At 43.6% G+C, this 20,905-nt stretch overlaps 1 protein-coding gene across 2 annotated transcripts in view; it reads right to left on the bottom strand.

Moving 5' to 3' along the window:
• Positions 1–20,905, bottom strand: part of LOC123498659 (ankyrin repeat domain-containing protein 50-like) — a 256,664-nt gene that overhangs the window by 153,747 nt on the left and 82,012 nt on the right. For both annotated transcript variants that reach the window (XM_045245976.1, XM_045245975.1), the window contains exon 4: positions 1,553–1,689. In XM_045245976.1, coding sequence (XP_045101911.1) covers positions 1,553–1,689 — 137 coding nt within the window. The remainder of the gene's footprint in view (positions 1–1,552; positions 1,690–20,905) is intronic.

Genomic DNA, 20,905 nt, shown 5'->3' with positions numbered 1-20,905 from the left:
TTATCTAGTTTACATTCAATATTGAACACTCTCTAAGTAGTGAAGTAGTCGTCGTATCGAACCCTTCGAATACACGTTCTCCCTCACCAACATAGTCATCATCAGCCCTTCTCTATTCTCATGTCTGCATTTGGATGGAATCTCTTTTTCACTCATTATTCCTTAATAATTGATTTCATGAAGAAAGAAAAAAAAAATGAGTCCACATTACCTGCCCAGGCCACTGTAAATACTATACAACAGGTATGCAGTGAAGATCAGCTGATCTTCGGAACTGCGCCAGTGCGTCCGCCCTCAACCGTGTCTCGTGTGTGTGTGTGTGTGTGTGTGTGTGTGTGTGTGTGTGTGTGTGTGTGTGTGTGTGTGTGTGTGTGTGTGTGTGTGTGTGTGTGTGTGTGTGTGTGTGTGTGTGTGTGTGTGTGTGTGTGTGTGTGTGTGTGTGTGTGTGTGTGTGAGAGAGGGAGAGAGTGTGTGTAGTGTGTTGCGTTGTCAGGTATTTCTTATATTTACTATGTGATTCCTTTCATCAGCTATACAGCAGATACTTTCGTGAGGGCATGTGTGAGGGAATCACCATCCATCTAATCACCTCTTTAACTACTAAGGTAAAAGGGAGGAATGATTGTCCTTCCTACACATTAAGAGTAGAGTGTCTCGTTCAAAGTTTCTCTTCCTCTTCTTGAAAAAGGGAAGAAGGGGTTCGGGTTGCTGACTCCTCATGGTACAGTGTCACTGCTTCAGAGCAACACCTCAAGTGCTCTCATCACCACCCTCTTTCTCCTTGGTAGGGGGAACTCTGCAGAAGCTGACATCGTAAGGCACCAGAAGGCAGGCAGACAGCTCTCACCACCTGCCATGACTACACCTTCGAACAACTGTTCTCTACCACTCCGGAAGGCTTTGGTGAAGATTGTGGGCTAATCTCACCTCCTCTCAGTACCTGGCACTCATCCCTCATTGGGCTCAACTTGTTCCTGGTTCAACCCCTGCCAGCTGAGATAAGATTCCTACAGCTGCTGCCCAGATTCCTGCACTTTCATCACCTGCCAGCCAAGGAGCAACTACTACTACTGCAGCTGCCAGCCATCACAACATCTGCCTATCTGTGTGTTAACCGCCATGGCTACCAGGACACCTGCCTCCAAGGATTCCCCCAAGACTCTTGGTGATAATGCCAGATATCTTTGCTATTGTTGGGTTGTGGGTTTGTGTTTTTTGTTAATTATAATTGTGGAGTTCTGTTCTCCCTTGTTTTCTGTACATTCCAATCTTACAAGGAGTGTTGAAGGGAAGAATAGCAATCCCAGCCCTGACAGGAGGAGGAGGAAAAAAAATGTCATTGATATAAAAGATGACAAGGAGGTGAGAATGAACAGATAAATAGGAGAAAACAATCACAATTTCTTTATATAAAGGAAAAAAAATATTAAGAGTGATTTGAAATCATATTACAAATTTTTTATCCTCTTTAGCAAAGATGAAGATCAAGCAAAAATATGAGGAAGAAATTCCCACCTCCACCATGAACAGTTGTATGGCTGATAGTACTTACCGTGTATATAAGAGAGGACCTCAGGACCCCAGCTGGTGTAACAGATGGTTAATAAGAGTGGCAGTCGATTGTCCCCTGCATTCTTTATCTTCATTGACAGTGAGGGACTCACATATCCACGTATTGGCTTTGTAACTCTATAAAAGATTAATACACAATAAATCAATGTTTTCTACACAAAAAATATGTATTAAGTATAACAGCCAATGCAACAAATGTCTTATATTCTTGAGCTCCAGTCTAAGGTGACCAGTACAAAAAATACTTCTATCTATGTTTTACGTTACATTTGTCATATCAATTCCTCTCCTCTAACTGACTGTCTTCAGCTTCTTTCTCACCATCACAATGTTGCATCTCTTGATATCTTTTACTACTATTTTCATTCCAACTACTCTTTTAATCTTGCTAACTGCGTACCTCTTCTCCTCCCCATGACCTCGCTGCACAAGACTTTCTTCTTTCTCTTACCCCTATTCTGTCCATCTCTCTAACGCAATAGTTAAGCCAGTATAGGCAACCCCCGCTTAACGAACGTTCACACAATGAAATTTCGCTACAACGAGCGTTTCCTTTTACTACCATCTGCTCATATAATGAACACCAAACTCACTTTAAAGAAATTTTATCCAGGTAACTTTTTCCAAGTTTGAAAGCCCTGCTGTATCATGCAAGCCGACAGGCTTTCGAATACACCAGCACCTCTCATGGACAAAACGCACACCACTCACTCCCTAAGCCTTCCCCACTCTTAGTTTAAAACAATAACAGAGTCCAGCAGCAGCTCGTCTTTCCTCGCTCAACATGCCACTAAAATGCTCTGCAACCAGCCCTGCAATGTTGCCTAGTGTTGCTAAGAAGACCAGGAAGTCTCTCACTCTCGAAGTGAAGCTGGATATTATTCACAGACACGAGGCGAGAAAACTAATAGCATTGCTCGCCACCATGGCTTGACTCCATCTACTGTCTCTACTATTTTCAAGTCAGCAGACTCTATTAAGAAGGCTGGTGAGACCGTATCTTTCTTGCAAGCTAAAAGAACCACCTGAACTCATGACTCTGCAATGAATAAAATGGAAGGCCTTGTGGAAATGTGGTACATAAGTTTTGTATGCGGTACAATGATGCGTCCTTTGTTTACATTCCACAGGTTGCTGGCTAGCATCTTTCCCACTCCACTCTCCCTCCCTTCATTAATTTAAGATCATCATCATTATAAAGTTACTACATACATACATTAGTGTACATTATAATGACTTAGTCTTGAATTAAACTGCTTAGATGTTTAACTACATAATTTTCACTTTCATTAAACCCTTTACTGTACTATGATGCACTCTCGCTTTGTTTACTCTCAATGGAAGTTCAAGTCAGGGGTCAAACTTTTCATAATTGTTTCACTTAACGAAAATTCACACAACGAACGTTTTTTTTTAGGAACGTAACCTGTTCGTTAAGTGGGGGTTGCCTGTACTATCTATCATTCACCCTTTTCTCTGGTAAACTCTGGAACTCCCTGCCTGCTTCTATATTTCCATCTACCTATCACTTGAACTTATTATCCCCTTCACTACGGTGACGCCTATGTTGGCGTCATGAAGCCCCAGTAGCAAATACGGTGACGCCTATGTTGGCGTCATGAAGCCCCAGTAGCAAATACGGTGACGCCAACGTAGACGTCATATTTCTTTTCTGAGCTCTCTTCAGTTCAGCTGTCCCGTATAGTGTGTTGGATACCAACTACACACTCCATATGCTGTCCTTGAAATCCTAGTGCTCCTCCCACCATCCTTGTCTCCACCAATCACTAAAGATAAGCTACATGTGTCCCGCCTTGTGTCTAAAATTACCCAATGGCATAGACTGTTCCCATCTCTCTCTCTCTCTCTCAACTCGGCCCATTCAATGTAACCAATTCAGCCCTTCACCTGTGCCAAGCCAGCCCATTTTTTATAGCCAACTCGGCCCATTTAGTATAGTAGTATTTGTTTGTCAATCTTGCTTCCTTTTCTTCCACATACATTGAATAAGTTCTTAGTACAGTGATTACCGTATTTTACGGCTTGTAAGACGCTGCATCTTGGAAGATGCACCCTAATATTTGAAAGAAATTTCTAAGAAAAAAAAAAAAAGTCATTCTCATACAAGAACGCATTCACCATATATCCGACCACTGAATACAAAAACATCAGAAGCAAGGAGTCTGCAAGACACTATTGTTTCATCACTCATTACAAATTTGCTGGAGCGCTCATCACAAATTTAAAACTATGTAAATAAAAACACCATACGTAAATACATATACACAGTGAAACAGTCCATCCCTTCTTGTTTTAGTGGCAGGCGATGGCATGTTTTGGACCTGTTGTTTACATTACGGAATCACTTGTCCGATCGCCGAAACCGAACATGCCAGTGCTGCAGTTTGTATTTATTTTATTTCGCAGTCGTGCTTCATAGGCTTTATCAATGTGAATACAATTCACAAGTGGAGTTTTGACTCTTGCTTGAATGAGTAAGCCACTTGGATGCTCTATCAATAAAGGTATAAAGGCACCTGGCATGATGTGTGTGCGTTCGTGTGCATGTATGTGTGTGTTGCAATGAGACGAGGAGCGCCCGCTTTTCTCCACACGCTGAGTAGGCTGCAAGAAGGATTATGGTATTGTAAATACTTGTAACACCTAAGTACTGAGTTCACATAATATAAAAGGCTAAATTAAATTGTACTTAAGCTAACATCATAATGTAATGACTCAACATACAAATCCAGGTCGCTATCTGTCAAGTGTCCAAGCTCACTCGAGGTTGGATGCTGCCTTACAATACAACATTCATCTTGGAAGACGCACTAGTATTTTTCAGGGTATTTTTTAGGATAAAAAGTGCGTCTTGTGAGCCGTTAAATACGGTACTCCAATTTTGCAAGTTCAAATTTTGCGATACACCAATTTTGTGATCAAGGACCAAAAATTGCCATTTTTTTAAATTCCCCATCTTGCTCCTTTCTCCCGGTATTGCGAGTGGTGGCGGGAGAGAGCGTTCCCTCAAATTATATATTACTGTATCATATAAGCAATATTTTATTAATTTATTCATATTTATCATATTATACTATATTATTATCATATATATATATATATATATATATATATATATATATATATATATATATATATATATATATATTATATTTATCATAGTTTGATGGTTTTTGGCTAGTTTTCATAAAAATCTGGTGATAATTCAACGAAGCTCATCTGGCAACACTGCCCCACTCCCTCCCGTCTTCCATTTGTTTACGTACACCTCCACAGAGTTCTCTCTGCATTCTGCAAATTTGGAGGAATCCTTGTGCTCGACTTTGTGCGACATGGCACCACCAATCAAGAAAAACATTAGGCTAACTTTGGAGCAGAAGATGAAGATAATTAAGATGAAAAGAGATGGACAAAGGAACTGTGATATTTCCAGAGAGTTTGGTGTGGGAGAATCAACTGTGAGAATGGTGTTTAAAAACAGTGAGCAAATTGAAAAAGCTGTAAAAACCTATGGTGGACAGATTTTTGATTCTCGTAGCCATTGTACAAACACTGTGATTATTCATATGGAAAGATACCTGGCTCAATATACATGTGATATAAATATGGGCAAAATATTAGGAAAATAATGAAAAATTAGGCAACCATGGAAGAGGGGTCCACCATATTCAATTTTTCCCATAGGAATAATACTTCCAATTTTGCGATTTCCAAATTTGCGACTCAATGCCACCCCATTTCTCGCAAAATTGGAGTAAGCACTGTACTTTTCTGTATCTTTACTTTCTTCAAATGTATATTTGAAATGCTGCAGAACACAGGCACAGCAATATTACGCAATGGTAGGTGTAAAGGTTTTATTCTTCCTTTCCATACATTATTTAATGACTATAATAACAACTGCATTTAGAAACAATTATAGGACAAATCGTTTCCCTAAACATTATAAATTATTTGGGTGGATCAATTCTGCAATATGGCCTCCTCACACATGGTGCATCTTCGGTAAGAGCAACAGAACAAATAATGATGTTGAGGGATGGCATAACAGAATAAACTTAAAGGCAAGGAAAGGAAACTTAAATTTTACCTCGCTGTTTCATTGAAGCAGTGTAGGAAACCCATGAGATGTCGCTCGCTAGCCTGATGTTCATGGTCGCGCTTGTCGTTTCGTTCAGGTAGCACGCACGTTGTTTTGGCCTGTTGCTACGCCATTCGGATCAGCTGTTATGGCGAACCGGGAGGAAGGACAACAGGTGGAGAGAGTGCATGGAAACCATGCAAAAAGCTCTAGTGCAAGACAAGGCAACCTTGTCCACAGTCATGACCCTATGCATGGCAACCATGCTGAGGCCAGGAGTACACGGCATAGCAACTATGATCGTGTGAGTACAGGCGACCAACCTGGTACTTCTGGTGTATCGGCGGCGGCTGTGACGGGCGGTGGCGCACCAACCAGCGATGGGCCGGTGTTGTATAGAGTGATGGGTCTGCTGCACAACTTTTCTGACTGCCCTCGAGAATGGGAAGACTGCGGAGCTTCTCTCAGCAGTCTGACTATAGTGACGATGACAGTGCTTGTGCCGAGAACCAGACTGACGAGTTGGGTCAGTTCCTGGAGAGTGGTTTCGCCCCTGCTCTTGACAGGGATGGTGACTCTAACGCCTTCGCCAACAGTCTATCAGCATTAGGGGCTATGTTTGGCAGTGGTAGTGACATGGGAAAACCCATTCATGAAGCTCTGGCTCCTATATTGAATGCTGCATTACGGAGGAAGCCTTTAGAGGAGCAGGTACAGAAGCTGGTTGCCAAGCACAAGATCCCGGCTAACGTCCCTAATATGACCACTCCAAGATTGAATCAAGAATTGTTTGAAGTGATGAACAAGGAGGGAAAGTTTTGAGACATTGCATTGCAGCAATGCGTTGGCCTTGTCAAGAAAGCCCTGATTCCGTTGTCTGGTATTATTAGTGACGTGGGATCCAAGACAACGAAAGCTGTGGAACATTATTTGCCGCAGTTGAACAACGCATTGCAACTTTTGACTGCTTTAGTGAACTATATGAATCACGCACAAAAGGATGGGATCCGTGCAAGCATTCGCCACCTGCCCATGAACAAGATTTGCAACTGGGAGACCAAAGTGGGTACCGATGTTGTCTTCCCGTTTGATGTGGTAAAGAAGCTTGAGGATGTGAAGAAGGCCAAGAAGCTCACGTCCACACCCACCCCCACCAAGAGGTGTGGCCAAGGTGTGGGGTGGCCAAGGAGCAGGTTTGGCCTATCCAGGCCATATTACCCCTACACACGGCAACCTTCCAGGCAGGGTTCCTCTACACGGAAAGGGTCTTTTTTAGGGAAAGGGCCACAGTACCCACAGAGCAGGAGGATACCGGAGCACAAGTAGCTGCAGAGGTGAGCCATGGGGTTGCCACTTCTTTACAGGCTTGTGTTGTTGATATAGTGAATACTCCAGATTGTTTTACTGGAGGCAAAATCAGGCATTCTCTGTCATTGTGGTGTAAATTATCATCAGATAATTGGATTAAATCTACTGTTGCTGGTATTACTATTGAGTTAGATCCAGCCCTTAGACAGTGCTAGGAACCAAAGGAGTTGACTTTTTCTGCTTCAAATAAAAGTCTTTACACTTAGCTCTTCAGGATTTACTGTTGCAAGGAGTTATTGAACCGGTGGCTGATTCTCATGTTTCTGGTTACTTATCAAATGTTTTTCAAAGGATAAAACCAGATGGCACGGCAGGAGTGATATTAAACTTACGAGACTTGAATACAAATGTAGACCATATTCATTTTAAGATGGACACTATAAAGGATGCCCTACTTTTAGTGTATCAGAATTGTTTTTTTGCAACTGTAGATTTTAAGCATGCTTATTTCTCAGTACAGGTCTCACATAGGAAATGGTTACGATTTCTATGGCAGGGATCGCTTTTTCAGTTTACATGCATGCCACAAGGTTACACAGCGGCTCCAAGAATTTTTACCAAATTGCTGAAGCCTGTGCTTGCTCATTTGCAGAAGTTGGGTATAACAGTGATTAGCTACAATGATGACTGTTTATTTATAGCAGACAGTGTTAGTGCTTTGGTTTCCCCTCTGAATTATGCCATTTGTCTCTTTGCTGAATTAGGTCTGACAATTAATTTTGGGAAATCAGTGTTGCTGCCTACACACTGCATTGAGTTTCTTAGTTTTACCATTGAGTCCAGGGAGATGACAGTACAGATTACAACTAGGAGACAGGAGAGAATTAGATGTTTGGGACTTGAATTGCTGGCAGCTACAAATGTTACAATAAGAGATTTGGCTTCCCTTATTAGCACCCTAGTGGCTGCGGAGCCTGCATTATCTTGTGGGTATTTGCGAATTAAAAGATTGGAAATCGCAAGGAACCAGTGGTTGTCAAGATACAAAGGCGATTACAATGCCAGCATTACTTTGTCTAGTAAAACCAGGGAGCTGATACAATGGTGGTGTGACAACATACATAAGTTGCACAAGAGTCTGGTCCTTACTGACCCCAATCTAGAATTATTTACTGATACTTCTCTGACAGGATGGGGGGCAAGGTTACAAGGGGTTTCCACTGGGGTCACTGGGCTGCAAGTGAAGTCTCTCATATTAACTTGTTGGAACTTAAAGCAGTTTTGTTTGGGCTTCAGTCATTATGCAATGATATGCATGACAGTCACATTCGCATCAGATCAGATAACACAACAGTAGTAGCATGTTTAAATAAGTGTGGGAGCATGAAGGAACACCTCTTACAGCTTACTGAGGAGACTGTTCTCTGGGTTTCGGAGAGAGGCATATATCTTTCAGCTGCCCATATACCTGGTAAGCACAATGTTGATGCTGATGATGCATCCCGTGCCTCTTATACTGATGCTGAGTGGATGATCAAGCCATATATTTTTCAAGAAGTATGTCGTGATTTTCCTATGCTCAGCTTGGACTTGTTTGCTACAAGAATAAATGCACAGTTGGATAAGTATGTTTCATGAAAATCTGACCCACAGGCCTATGCCATTGATAATTTTCATATTAATTGGAGTACTGGTTTTCATTATGGGTTCCCTCCTTTCAGCATTAATGGGAAAGTACTTCAAAAGATAGCAAAGGAGGAGGCAACAACTTTATTGGTTTTGCCCTTGTGGCCAACGAGTGTGGTTTCCCAGGGCACTACAACTGCTTGCAGCAATGCCTCAGATATTGCCGAACCAGTGCCTGATTCTTCCCCAAGATCCGTCCAAGCAACATCCATTATCAACCAAGTTGGAACTAGTAGCGATGCTATTGTCAGGCGTTCCTTCCAGGCAAGGAAACTTTCGCAAGATGTTGGTGCCTTTTTACTTCAATCATGGAGACCTGGAACACATGTACAGTATAGTGAACCCCTCAAGAAATGGATGTGTTTTTGTCAGTCAAGGGAAACTGATCCCTTTTCACCATCTATAGATGATTTCCTTTGTTTTTTATTGAAGCAGTTCCGTCGTGCTGATGAAGGCACACTGCTAGGTTATAGTGCCATGAACACATATCGCTCAGCAGTTTCCAGCATAGCAGACATCTCAGGTAAACCAAAAGGTCAACATCCTTTAGTAAAGAGATTTATGAAAGTGGTGTTCCAAAATCGACCTGCTCTGCCTAGGTATAACTGCACATGGGACCCTGATGTTGTTTTAAATCACTTAAAACTATTGGAGCCCAATGAGACACTGACTATTTTCAAGCTGGTGAGGAAGATAACAATGTTATTGTTATTCTTGTCAGGTCAATGAGGGCAGGTTTTACATGTACTAGACGTTAGGAATATGTTTCTAACCTCCTCAAAGGTAACTTTCCAAATTGGAGATTTGTTGAAAACCTCACGACCTGGGCATCATATCTCACAGGTAACATTCAAAGCTTATGCCCCAGATCAATGCTTATGTGTTCTTACTACCCTTCAGGCTTACCTTCAACGCACATCAGATATTTGAGGGAACATAACCAACTTATTGTTGACAACTAGGAAACCATATAAAGCTGCCTCAAGGGATACCATACAGAGATGGACTAGAGATGTGATGCGGAATGCTGGAATTGATTTGCAGATGTTTGCCCCACATTCAACACGGGCAGCAGCTACTAGTAAGGCTTCGTGCCATTTACCACTTAACACAATCATGAAGTCTGTTGGGTGGAGTAACTTGTCTGTCTTTGCCACTTATTACAAAAAAACAATAATTTGTTTCAATATTCAGGAGGGTGTGATGTCGTCGTAAATTGTAAGTGGCTCAGAGAAGGAATGGTCATTGGTTGGCTTAAGGGCAAATGATTTTTGGGAATTTGTTACCTTTTGCTGTGTTAGAGGACACTGGGGTTTTTGTCTACACAACGTATGCCTTCGTGACACACTGGTGATTGTGTATGTACTGTTCTCATTAATTTTATTATACAATCTGTGTTATGTATTAACACAGCTTCTAGCTACCATGTTCAGATTATGTGGTGTGGCAGGTCTGTTGTTAACTTGGTTGTTTTTTCTAGGAGCAGGATATGTCAGTGGCAGACGTTTTTTGTTGATATCTGATATATGATCATGTGTTTGTGAAGTTCTCGTCCCAAAGGGATTAGGATTAAACAATTTGTCAGTAGTAAGTGTTAAATGTCTTGGTCACTCCACAGTCCCTCTGTCGGGTTTGTTATATATGTAAGTATTAAGGGGCGGATATCCTGTTGTCACGGCTGCCCCAACCCAAGTAAACCGGCTCGCCGCTACTCGCCGCTCTCTCCTGCCTACCTGGTGACATCATAGTTGCCGCACGCAGCTAAGCGGCGCATAATTTAACTTAGGTGCTCTAATATTAACACTTAACTCATCCCTTTTTTTTATTTTTTTTTAATTCCAGGTACCCCTATTTCCCATGCCCCTTCCCCCTGACTGTGTCGAGCAGACAGTCAACGGAAGGCCCTTCTTTGTTAAGCAATTAGCTAATTGAGCCATGGTATCCACCCACCATACATCTTCTATCTCTCCCCTCTCCAACATGCCCTGAATCACAGCAATATCGATTCTCAACCTTTTGTCTTCCACACCCTTATAGGAGTGGAGTGCATCCACCAAACTTCAGTTGTCCACATAACACCTCACTCTCAATTTTCCACAGCCTGTCATTTCATCCAAAATCGTCACCAAATATACTGCAGCCTCTGCACAGTCCAACAGGGCCAGTGTCTCAGCAGCAAGAGTTGACTTTACCACCGTTCTTATTTTCCTTGACTGCCAGTATACGGGACAACGCCTTCCACTTTCATCCCTTATGAATATGACAAAACCACCTTGTGATCCGTTACCCTCCAGATTCCCAAAAGAAGCATCTGAAAAACATTCTACCCAACACCTTTCAAGCCCTCTTAGCCCAGGCATATGTAACTCCACACGAATTCCTTTGACCCTGTTTATTACCTTGTTCAGTCTCAACATCTCAGACACTGTAGCCTTATTACTTACACCGCTCAACTCGCTTACATCAAAGGATATATCAGGTCGGGTATGCGTAGCAATCCAATTTAATTGCCCCAAAGTTGCTCTATATTCAGACCTCTCACTGTCTGACAACTCATTTGCTTTCATCATAGACCTCAGTTTCCCAACCTTTACTTCATTCAGGGTGGCCGCATACTGGTTTTGATCCAGCGTCACACTCCCGTCCTCATTCGAAGTAACACTCAACCCCATATACTTAAATGCCTTAGACTCTGAACTGCCCATTACAAAAATCTCATTCAGTTTGTCCATTATACATCTTCTGAACAAATCTGTTCCAGCCCAGAATAGATCATCCACATAGACACAAAGTATACCCTCAATGTTACCATCGACACGCCATGAGAACAATGCCGGATCCAGGGACGACACCTTCACTCCAAGGTCAATTAGTTGGCATCTCACCCTCAGATACCAGTGTCTAGCTGCGTCAGAGTCCATATACTGTCTTCTGCAGCCTCCACAAACGACCATGATCAAACTCTGGTGGAGGTTTCAAATAGACTTCCCGATCGATCTTATCCCCCTGTAGGTATGCTGCCTTTACGTCCAAAGAATGACACTGCCAACCGTGATTAGCCGAAATCAACACAGCCAATCGTACGGCTTCCTTTGAGCATGTTGGAGAGTCCTTACGTAAGCTGTCCGTCTCCTCCTCAAAACCCCTTGCCACTAATCTAGCCTTCACCACATTCTTGCCCCCTTTAATTTTCTCTGTAATCACCCATCTCACTGACATGGCCTTTTGACCAATATCCTCCACCTCCTCATACACTCCATTCTCAATCCAACTATTAATCTCCATCTCTTTAGCAGTCAAAACCTCATCAGAATTAAAGAAGACTAATAACTCCACATCATCACTCACCACCTCCCAAGACTTGAAATGCCTTTCCAAATCTGCCCATGAAATGCTCCCATCTGAATCCCATTTAATGTTATAGCGATCCTTATATTTGCCAGTCGCCTTCCCTGCTCTACTTACCACTTTACCTGTCACCACCTCATCAGTTTCCCACAAGACACCTTTTATATGCGTCCCAGCCTTCAACCCTGAGGGCCTCTGTGACTCTTCGCCAACATCCTCCTCAAAACAGTCTCTGCCTCTGCACCATCTGGAAACACTTCCACCACATCTTGGTCCTCTTGAACGACCACTTCACCTGTATCACCTTGATCAACCTCAAAATCCGAATCCCCTAAATCACTTTCCTTCTCATCGTCCTCCTCACTTATGGCCGGCTCATCATTTTCCTGGTGATCTACCTCCATTCTAGGTGTCACGACCTCGCCACCCGACTTCGCCCCGACCTTCTCATGGCATCCTGGTTCGCCATGTGTCACACGGGTCAGTCTGCACTCATGAACCCGTACATACACCCCTCCATGTCTGACCAGAAACTGCTTACCATCCCGGCCAATCACAATCCCAGAACCATGCCACACATTGGAGCACCTAAGTTAAATTATGCGCCACTTAGCTGCGCGCGGCAACTGTGACGTCACCAGGTAAGCGAGAGAGAGCGGCGAGTAGCGGCGAGCCGGTTTACTTGGGTTGGGGCAGCCGTGACAACAGGATATCCGCCCCTTAATACTTACATATATAACAAACCCGACAGAGGGACTGGGGAGTGACCAGGACATTTAACACTGGTAGCAGAGCGTGGTTCAGTCATGTCAGTCTCTTTTAAAACTCCACCTAAGTGGAGTGGTGGTAAAGGTTATGAGATTTGGAGAAAAGACGTGTTACTGTGGGCGGGCATGACTGAATTGAAAAATAAGGATAAAGGAGTAGCAGTCTACTTGAATCTGGATGGGAGAGTGAAGGTCGCTGCTTCACAGTTGGATTCAGAGGTGTTGGCTGGTGATAATGGTTTGGATACATTATTGGAAAGGTTGGATAAGTTGTTTTTGCTGGATAAAGGATCAAGGCAGTTTGAGGTCTTTGACACCCTGGAATCATTAAAAAGGAGCCGGGATATGGATATTAGGACATTTATTTCAGTTTTTGAGAATGCCTATTTTCGTTGTACTGAATTAGGTATGGTGTTGCCAGAGGTAGTAAGGGCATTTATGTTGTTACGTTCTTGTGATTTAGGTGAGAATGATAGAAAGTTGGTGTTGTCTGCCATGACCGACATTACTTTCGTGAAGATGTCAGACGCCTTGTGCCGTATATTCTCTCTTGGATTGACACAGACGCATGCGGAGTCAGCTGGTGCGTCGGCAGTTTCGGTAAAGAGTGAACCAGTGTTTATGGGAGGTTCACCTGGCATGGACGAGGATAGACAAGGTGTTGATAATGAAAGTTCTGGGGATGTTTTGTATGCCGGTGGATTTCAAAGAGGCCGACCTATGGCAAGGGGTTATGGCAGGGGTAGACGCCCAAGGGATGATGGTAATTCGAGGGCCAAGGCCAATTGGAGGAGACAGAACCCTAAAGAGGCCGACCTATGGCAAGGGGTTATGGCAGGGGTAGACGCCCAAGGGATGATGGTAATTCGAGGGCCAGGGCCAATTGGAGGAGACAGAACCCTGTTGGCAATGATGGTAAGGTGTCGAGGTGCAATATTTGTGATTCAAAGTTTCATTGGGCTAAGGATTGCCCAGATTCATATGAATCTATGGGTGGAAAGGCCTCGAAATGGTTTGTTGGCCTAAGTTCAGGGGATGATACAGAGACTGGGGGTGGTAGTAGTAAAACCTACATGATGTGGTATGCCGGCAATAAACATGGTAAGCTGATGGAGGAATGTAAAGGATATGCGTTGTTGGATTCTGGGTGTTCTAGAACTGTGTGTGGCTCGTACTGGTATGAATGCTTTTTGGAGAGATTGACGGAGTGTGAGAGGAAGACTTTGGTGGTGGAGGACACTGATGCGGTATTTACATTTGCAGATGGGAAGTCGGTCCATTCAGTGATGAGGGTTATTCTGCCTTGCATTGTAGAGGGTATTTGTACTGGAATAGTGACTGAAGTTGTTGACTGTGATATTCCACTGTTGTTGAGTCGTATGTCAATGAAGAAGGCTGGGTTAATTGTGAATTTTGGAAACTGATGAGGTGGTGACAGGTAAAGTGGTAAGTAGAGCAGGGAAGGCAACTGGCAAATATAAGGATCGCTATAACTTTAAATGAGATTCAGATGGGAGCGTTTCATGGGCAGATTTGGAAAGGCATTTCAAGTCTTGGGAGGTGGTGAGTGATGATGTGGAGTTATTAGTCTTCTTTACAGTGTTAAATGTCCTGGTCACTCCCCAGTCCCTCTGTCGGGTTTGTTATATATGTAAGTATTAAGGGGCGGATATCCTGTTGTCACGGCTGCCCCAACCCAAGTAAACCAGCTCGCCGCTCTCTCCCACCTACCTGGTGACGTCACAGTTGCCGCGCGCAGCTAAGCGGCGCATAATTTAACTTAGGTGCTCCAATATTAACAGTAAGATGTCCAAAAATTTTCTTTTGTGATTAGACATTATGTCGTGCGTGTTGAGACGGTTTCGCTCAAGTTGCATACTGCAATTATCTTCTGTTGCATAAATTATTGACTTCTTTCCATAATTAGATGGTCCTGGGATTTGCTGTCATTGTTTTCTTATCCGCACTCTGATGTCTCATATTGACCTACATGTCTGTTTATTAACAGGTGTCAATTGGGACCATTATTAACTTATGCCAGGAGTCAGACTGTAAATGTCTCATGGGTTCCCTACAGTGCTTCAATGAAACAATGAGGTAAACTTCTATAGTTAAACGAGGACTTACCTGAGTCTGAAGTTTGACTGGAATTTTACTGAGCTTCATTGTAGCACTTAGGAATTACATGCCCACCCTGCCCTGCCCTATTTTATGGAGGATTCTGACTCCTGCCATCTTTGAATACTGAATGTCAGGCTGGCGAGCGACATCTCATGTGATCCCTACAATGAAGCTCGGTAAAATTCCAGTCAAACCAGACTTAGGTAAGTCCTCGTTTAACTATAGAATTTTTATTTACTTTTAAAGCTCCTACATGATGAGACAAAGATAGTTAATTTACAGATACGGCTGCTGTCAGAAGGGAAGGTTTTGAGAAAGCAGCAACATAAGTATAATAAACATCACGACCAAGTTGTAAAACTATGAGACGAATATAATAATGATGAAAGATCGGCCAAACAATTACTGAAGGCAGTTTCTCATCATATTGCCATCTACGTTTCTTAATATGTACATTATTATTTTTTGGAGCTTATAGCAATGTGTTTTACTTTTTATCATTATGTTTTATTGTTTTAAGAATTTTAACGCTTTTTGTTTATGATTTTATGAATTTTGACGTATGCTTTTATAATTTTATGAATTATGACTTTTTTATAGTTTTACGAATTCTACGATATGACTCTATAGTTTTATGAATTCTGACATATGCTTTTATAGTTTTATGAATATAGTCGCATGTTTTTATTTTTTATGAATTATGGCATGCTTTAATAGTTTCATGCTTTTGCCTTCAACTTTCAAAGATAAGAAGCCCAATGTAACACTTTCTAATAATAACACTTTCTCTAATAAATATGCTAATATTGATCCCACAACCCTCACATTTTTATAGCTTATACATGTTACAATAATAAATTATTCTATAGTCTTACATTTCTAGAGGTTGCCTTTGTTTTCCGTTTTTTTTCTGATTTTTCCCATTTCTGGAGCAGTAAAATATTGATTTTTTTTTTTCATATTTTTTTCAGTATCCAAATTGGACGCTCCCATTAACAAAGTAAATTTGGATGTGATGGGTATGGCAAGGGTCGAGTTGGTATACAGTGGGCCGAGTTGGCAATGGACCGAGTTGGTAGTCACAATGGGCCGACTTGGCATTGGGACGACTTGGACTACAACCAAGGTGGGGGGGGAGAGAGGAAACAAGGGACCCGTTTTCTCACGCTCTAGCCAAGGCCGCTGAACCCGATTAGACGCAAGGCCACGTAAACCAATGTTACTATCTCATTCAACCTCTGATATTTTGGTAGCCATGACATCTAGAGACTTCTGTTTTTTTGCATTGCAAAGAGGAAGAGTTGCTTGTGGGCAGGAGTAAACATATGCTCTACATCACTGTGTCACCAACGATGGAGGGTGGTAGCGAGTGATTTCACTGTCTGATTCCGCCACCTCTCCCGCGAGCCTTACTTTTACTTCTATACCTCAGGTCTCTCACCATGTTACGGGGAGACAACTTTTGAATGAGAGTGGTATCAGAACAGGCGACAGCAGGAGAGAGAGAGAGAGAGAGAGAGAGAGAGAGAGAGAGAGAGAGAGAGAGAGAGAGAGAGAGAGAGAGAGAGAGATGGGAGGGGGAGAGGATACAAGGGGCTCATTTTCTCTCGCTCTAGCCAAGGCCGCTGAACCCGATCGGACGCAAGGCCACATAAACCGATGATACTACCTCATTCAACCTGTGATATTTTGGTAACCATGACATCTAGAGACTTCTGGTTTTTTGCATTGCAAAGAGGAAAAGTTGCTTGTGGGCAGAAAATCATTTCTACTCACTCATTTATTGAATTTCTAAGTGTAATCATTATGTGAATACAGGCTATTTTGTGTGTTTCTCGCCAAAGTTTTACTTTTGAGTTCACAAAACTTAATAAAAAATACACACTGCCGAGGAGCACAAACACATACATGCACAAAGGATAAACAACGATACACAACACGGACTAAATAAATGTTCGGGTTAGCCAGGTAGCTGAGCGATCGCTGTGCAATCTACTGATGGCTAATCATATCTTAAAAATGTCGTCGTATTTCAAGGAGTAAAAATTATATGAAATCTTTCATCATATACAAAAAAAATCATATGTTAGGGCAATAATATGTCAAAGTACCACTGTGTATATATATATGTATATATATACAATAAGGCCCCACATTTAGCGATCCTATTAGTCTGCCGAAACGATCGCTAAATTGGAATTTCGCCAAATTTGAATACTGCTTTAAATAAGGAAAAATACCAATCAGTCTTTCGTCTGCCCAAAGTCCCCATTTCGAGTCCCGATTTACAGCTGCAACATCGCCACCTTCATGAGAATCAGCACCCCCCGAACCACTAGTGGAGGCCATGGTGATAGCGAAACTTGCTAAACAGCGAGGATGGGAGCACAAAAAATGAGTTCACACGCTAGATTAACACACACAATAGCTCAAGTGTCGAGCGGGAATGCTGGAGGCACTGTGGGGCTGACGTCACAGCCAAACAGACACTCGATTGGCTCAGAGCGAGCGTGAGGCGGGACAATTGGCTCAGAGCGAGCAGGAGGCAGGACAGTGTAGCGCGGTACATTCGCTAAATATGATAAAAAATTGCTAAACTTGAGGGCTTGGTCTTTTTCCAGACAGTTGCTAAATAAGGGTTTCGCTAAGCTGGATTTCGCTAAATTCGGGGGCTTACTGTATATATATATACAGTAAGCCCTCACATTTAGTGATCCTATTAGTCTGCCGAAACCATCGCTAAATTGGAATTTTGCCAAATTTGAATACTACTTTAAATAGGGAAAAATACCAATCAGTCTTTTGTCCGCCCAAAGTCCCCATTTCGAGTTCCCATTTACAGCTGCAACATCGCCACCTTCACAAGAATCAGCACCCCCCCAAACCACTAGTGGAGGCCATGGTGATAGTGAAACTCGCTAAACAGCGAGGATGGGAGCACAAAAAATGAGTTGTTACTACACATACTATTACCCATAATTATTAATTATTGCTTAAACCCCCACCCCACAGCAAAGTTACATAATGTCCATTAGCTCACAAGAGAACAACGAAAGAAAGGAACTTGAGTTCCCGTTTCCGTTCTCTAAGAAAAGATGCACGTACCGTTTTCTATAATCACTCAGTACCAGCCAGCCTTCCCCCACAATTTATTTGCTTCTTTGCTGCCATAGTGGTTACATGTGTTACCTTAGCTCGCTTACTGCCGGCTTTTTGTCCTTTTTCTGTGGCTTTTGGGTTGCTGCCTTGCTCTTGTCTTCGGTTAGAGCCTTGGTTAAGTGTAAGATCATGGTAAGGCTGTGTGGTAAGTGCTCTAGATCGTTACCATCTCGATCTATGGACCCTCATGGCAATTGTTTGTCATGTAGAGTAAAGTCTTGCAGTCTCACATCTCGGTGTGAAAAATGCACTTCTTTGTCTCATGATGAGTTTCTTCGGTTTTTAGAGAATGTTAAGGTGCGTAGGGAAAGGAGGAAGTCTTCACCTGGGAAGCGCAAGGCTCAGAGTTCACAACAACTACACAAACGTATGCGTAAAATGGAGGAGACATTGGATAGACTGTCCCTTTTTCTTACCTCCTTCCAGGATTCTCCCTTTTCTGGGTTTCAGTCTCCTATCCATCAGGTAGACCTTTGATCTCAGGGAACAGATGGTGCAGCCTGTCCCGGGGTCGAGATGGTTCCAGCGACAGCCACGTCAACAATAACACAAGCAGCTTGTGTTCCAGTCCTCTCTACTGACACAGGTAAGATGCCAGTTGCTCTGATGAAGGCCCTCGCTGGTTCTGGGGATGGATTTGGTGACTGCCAGGTTCCTATGGTCATGGCAATACAACATTCTACCCGTGATATGGAGGTAGAGAGCCGGTGTTATGGCCCTGGGCCCTGCCTCTCTGCCCCTCCCAGAGAATTAGGAGGTGACAACTTACATATAGCCCTTAGGTCTGACAAACAACCCATGCCCTTTCAGACCAGCCAAGGTACTGCCAAAGGAGGTCCTGGTTATGGCATTACCGTTGGCAATGATGGGAAGGACAGCTGTCACTTTGCCCTAAGGCGTGACAACCAGCTGTCTTCCTACCCCAAGCAGGGAAATGGTAGTGGTGGGAAGGACAGCTGTCACTATGCCCTAAGGCATAACAACCAGCTGTCCTCCCACCCCATGGAGGGTGATGGTAGTGATGGGAGGGACAGCTGTCACCATGCCCTAAGGTGGGACAGCCAGTTTTTGTCCCTCCCCAGGGAAGTCAACCAAGGTTCTTATAATGGAGATTCCATTGAACCCCTCCCTGGCCCTTCAAGAGCTGGGTTGACTAACGCTTTTTTTCCCACACAGAATTTGCGCGCTGGTGCCATTTCTAAGGTGGGTCTGCAGACCAACCAACCTCATGACCAGACTGTTGAGGTTAGTTTGGCCTCATCTACCAGAACTACTCACCATACCCTCCCTTGCAGTGGTGTTTCTCATGGGAACCATTCACTTTCCCAAGAGACGTCTGATGAGGTGAGCCATTTTATTTTCGTTCCTGGTAGCAGCAATCTGGTTCCAGGATCCTCAGTTTTCAGACTGGTTGAACATCCCCAGTCCACTTATGAGGCAGATGAGGAGGAGGTGTCTACTCCTCAAGTGGGTGATCCTCCTTTTCTACAACTTATAGTTAGAGTGAGTTTTCTCCAGCTTCCAACTCCTGAAGTTCCTTCCTCATCGATTCTCACGGGGATTGAGCAAGCTCCAGGATCAGTTGAGACTCACCGTCCCTCCTTGGCTATCCCTCAATATCTTTTGGCCCAGGCTATTCGGGAGGAAACCCAAGGTAAGGCTCTGAAAGACCCTAGACCTAATTCATCTCCTTTCCAGTTACCCAGAATTTGGAAGAAGGGTGCCAGTGAAATTTATTTACCTGAAGGAGCCTCTCGGGTCCCTCCTCCGGTTAATGAGGAGTTGGGTGGTCTTAGACAGGGGAGAAACCAGATGGTTTCCGTTTTCACCTGTGTCTTGGCTCAGATGGAATCAGTGTGTGGTTCCATGACCGACATAGCCTCTTGGATACACCAGATGTTGGCCACTTGGGCTGGAGACTCTTCAGGCACACAGCAGGAAGTGTTGGCCTTTTTATCCTTGCTGGCCAAGGCCAACAGAGATTTTCTTCGCCCTGCAGAAAACTACGTTGTCGGCTTCATATGTTACGGAGAAAGGCAACTGTGGATGCCTTGCCTGGTTCCTTTTCTGATGCGGAAAAACACCAGCTTATGTCTTCTCTTTTTTCTGATTTTCTCTTTGACCCATCTGTGGTGACCAAGGTGCAGAACACGGAACACTTGGCTTCCCAACAGCGTGCTATCTCTTCTCTGGTTAGGAGCTTGACCTCTTCAGTTAGGGGATCAGCCGGGACACCCCGTGGAAACAGAGTAGGAGGGCAGATGGGGAGAGGGTCCCTTGTTAGACCCTTTCCATTGGGTCCTGTTACCAGATCCTCCCCCACAGGGGGTCCTTTCGCGCCTAGTGGGCTCGCAGTGGAGGCTCCCGACGCCAAGGCAGGTCGCGCTAGGAAAAACTCTGGCTCTCCGATTCCTGTGGGTGCTTGCCTACAGCATCACTGGAGAGTGTGGATGGAGGTAGGGGCAGGGGAGTGGGTATGTACAGTTGCGGCCTGTAAACTCCTTGCCAGTCTTAGCCCATATATTTTCCAGTAGCGATATCTGACAGATCCACACCAGGTGAAGGCTTCTGGTTCCCTTGGATTGGTTAAACTCCCTCAAAAACTAAGCCTTAAAGCTCCACCCACTTGACCCTCCCCTCCTGGTCCATGCCCTGTCCCTCCCCGTGACCTCAGAATGTCACCACCCCATTGTGTGTGTGTGTGTGTGTGTGTGTGTGTGTGTGTGTGTGTGTGTGTGTGTGTGTGTGTGTGTGTGTGTGTAATTCACTGTTTGTTTGATCTGCTGCAGTCTTTGACGAGACAGCCAGACGTTACCCTACGGAACGAGCTCAGAGCTCATTA

Source organism: Portunus trituberculatus, chromosome 48, assembly GCF_017591435.1.
Source record: "Portunus trituberculatus isolate SZX2019 chromosome 48, ASM1759143v1, whole genome shotgun sequence".
Classification (NCBI taxonomy): Eukaryota; Metazoa; Arthropoda; class Malacostraca; order Decapoda; family Portunidae; genus Portunus; species Portunus trituberculatus.
Note: the sequence above shows the minus strand (reverse complement) of the source record. Positions and strands in the feature narration are given on the sequence as shown.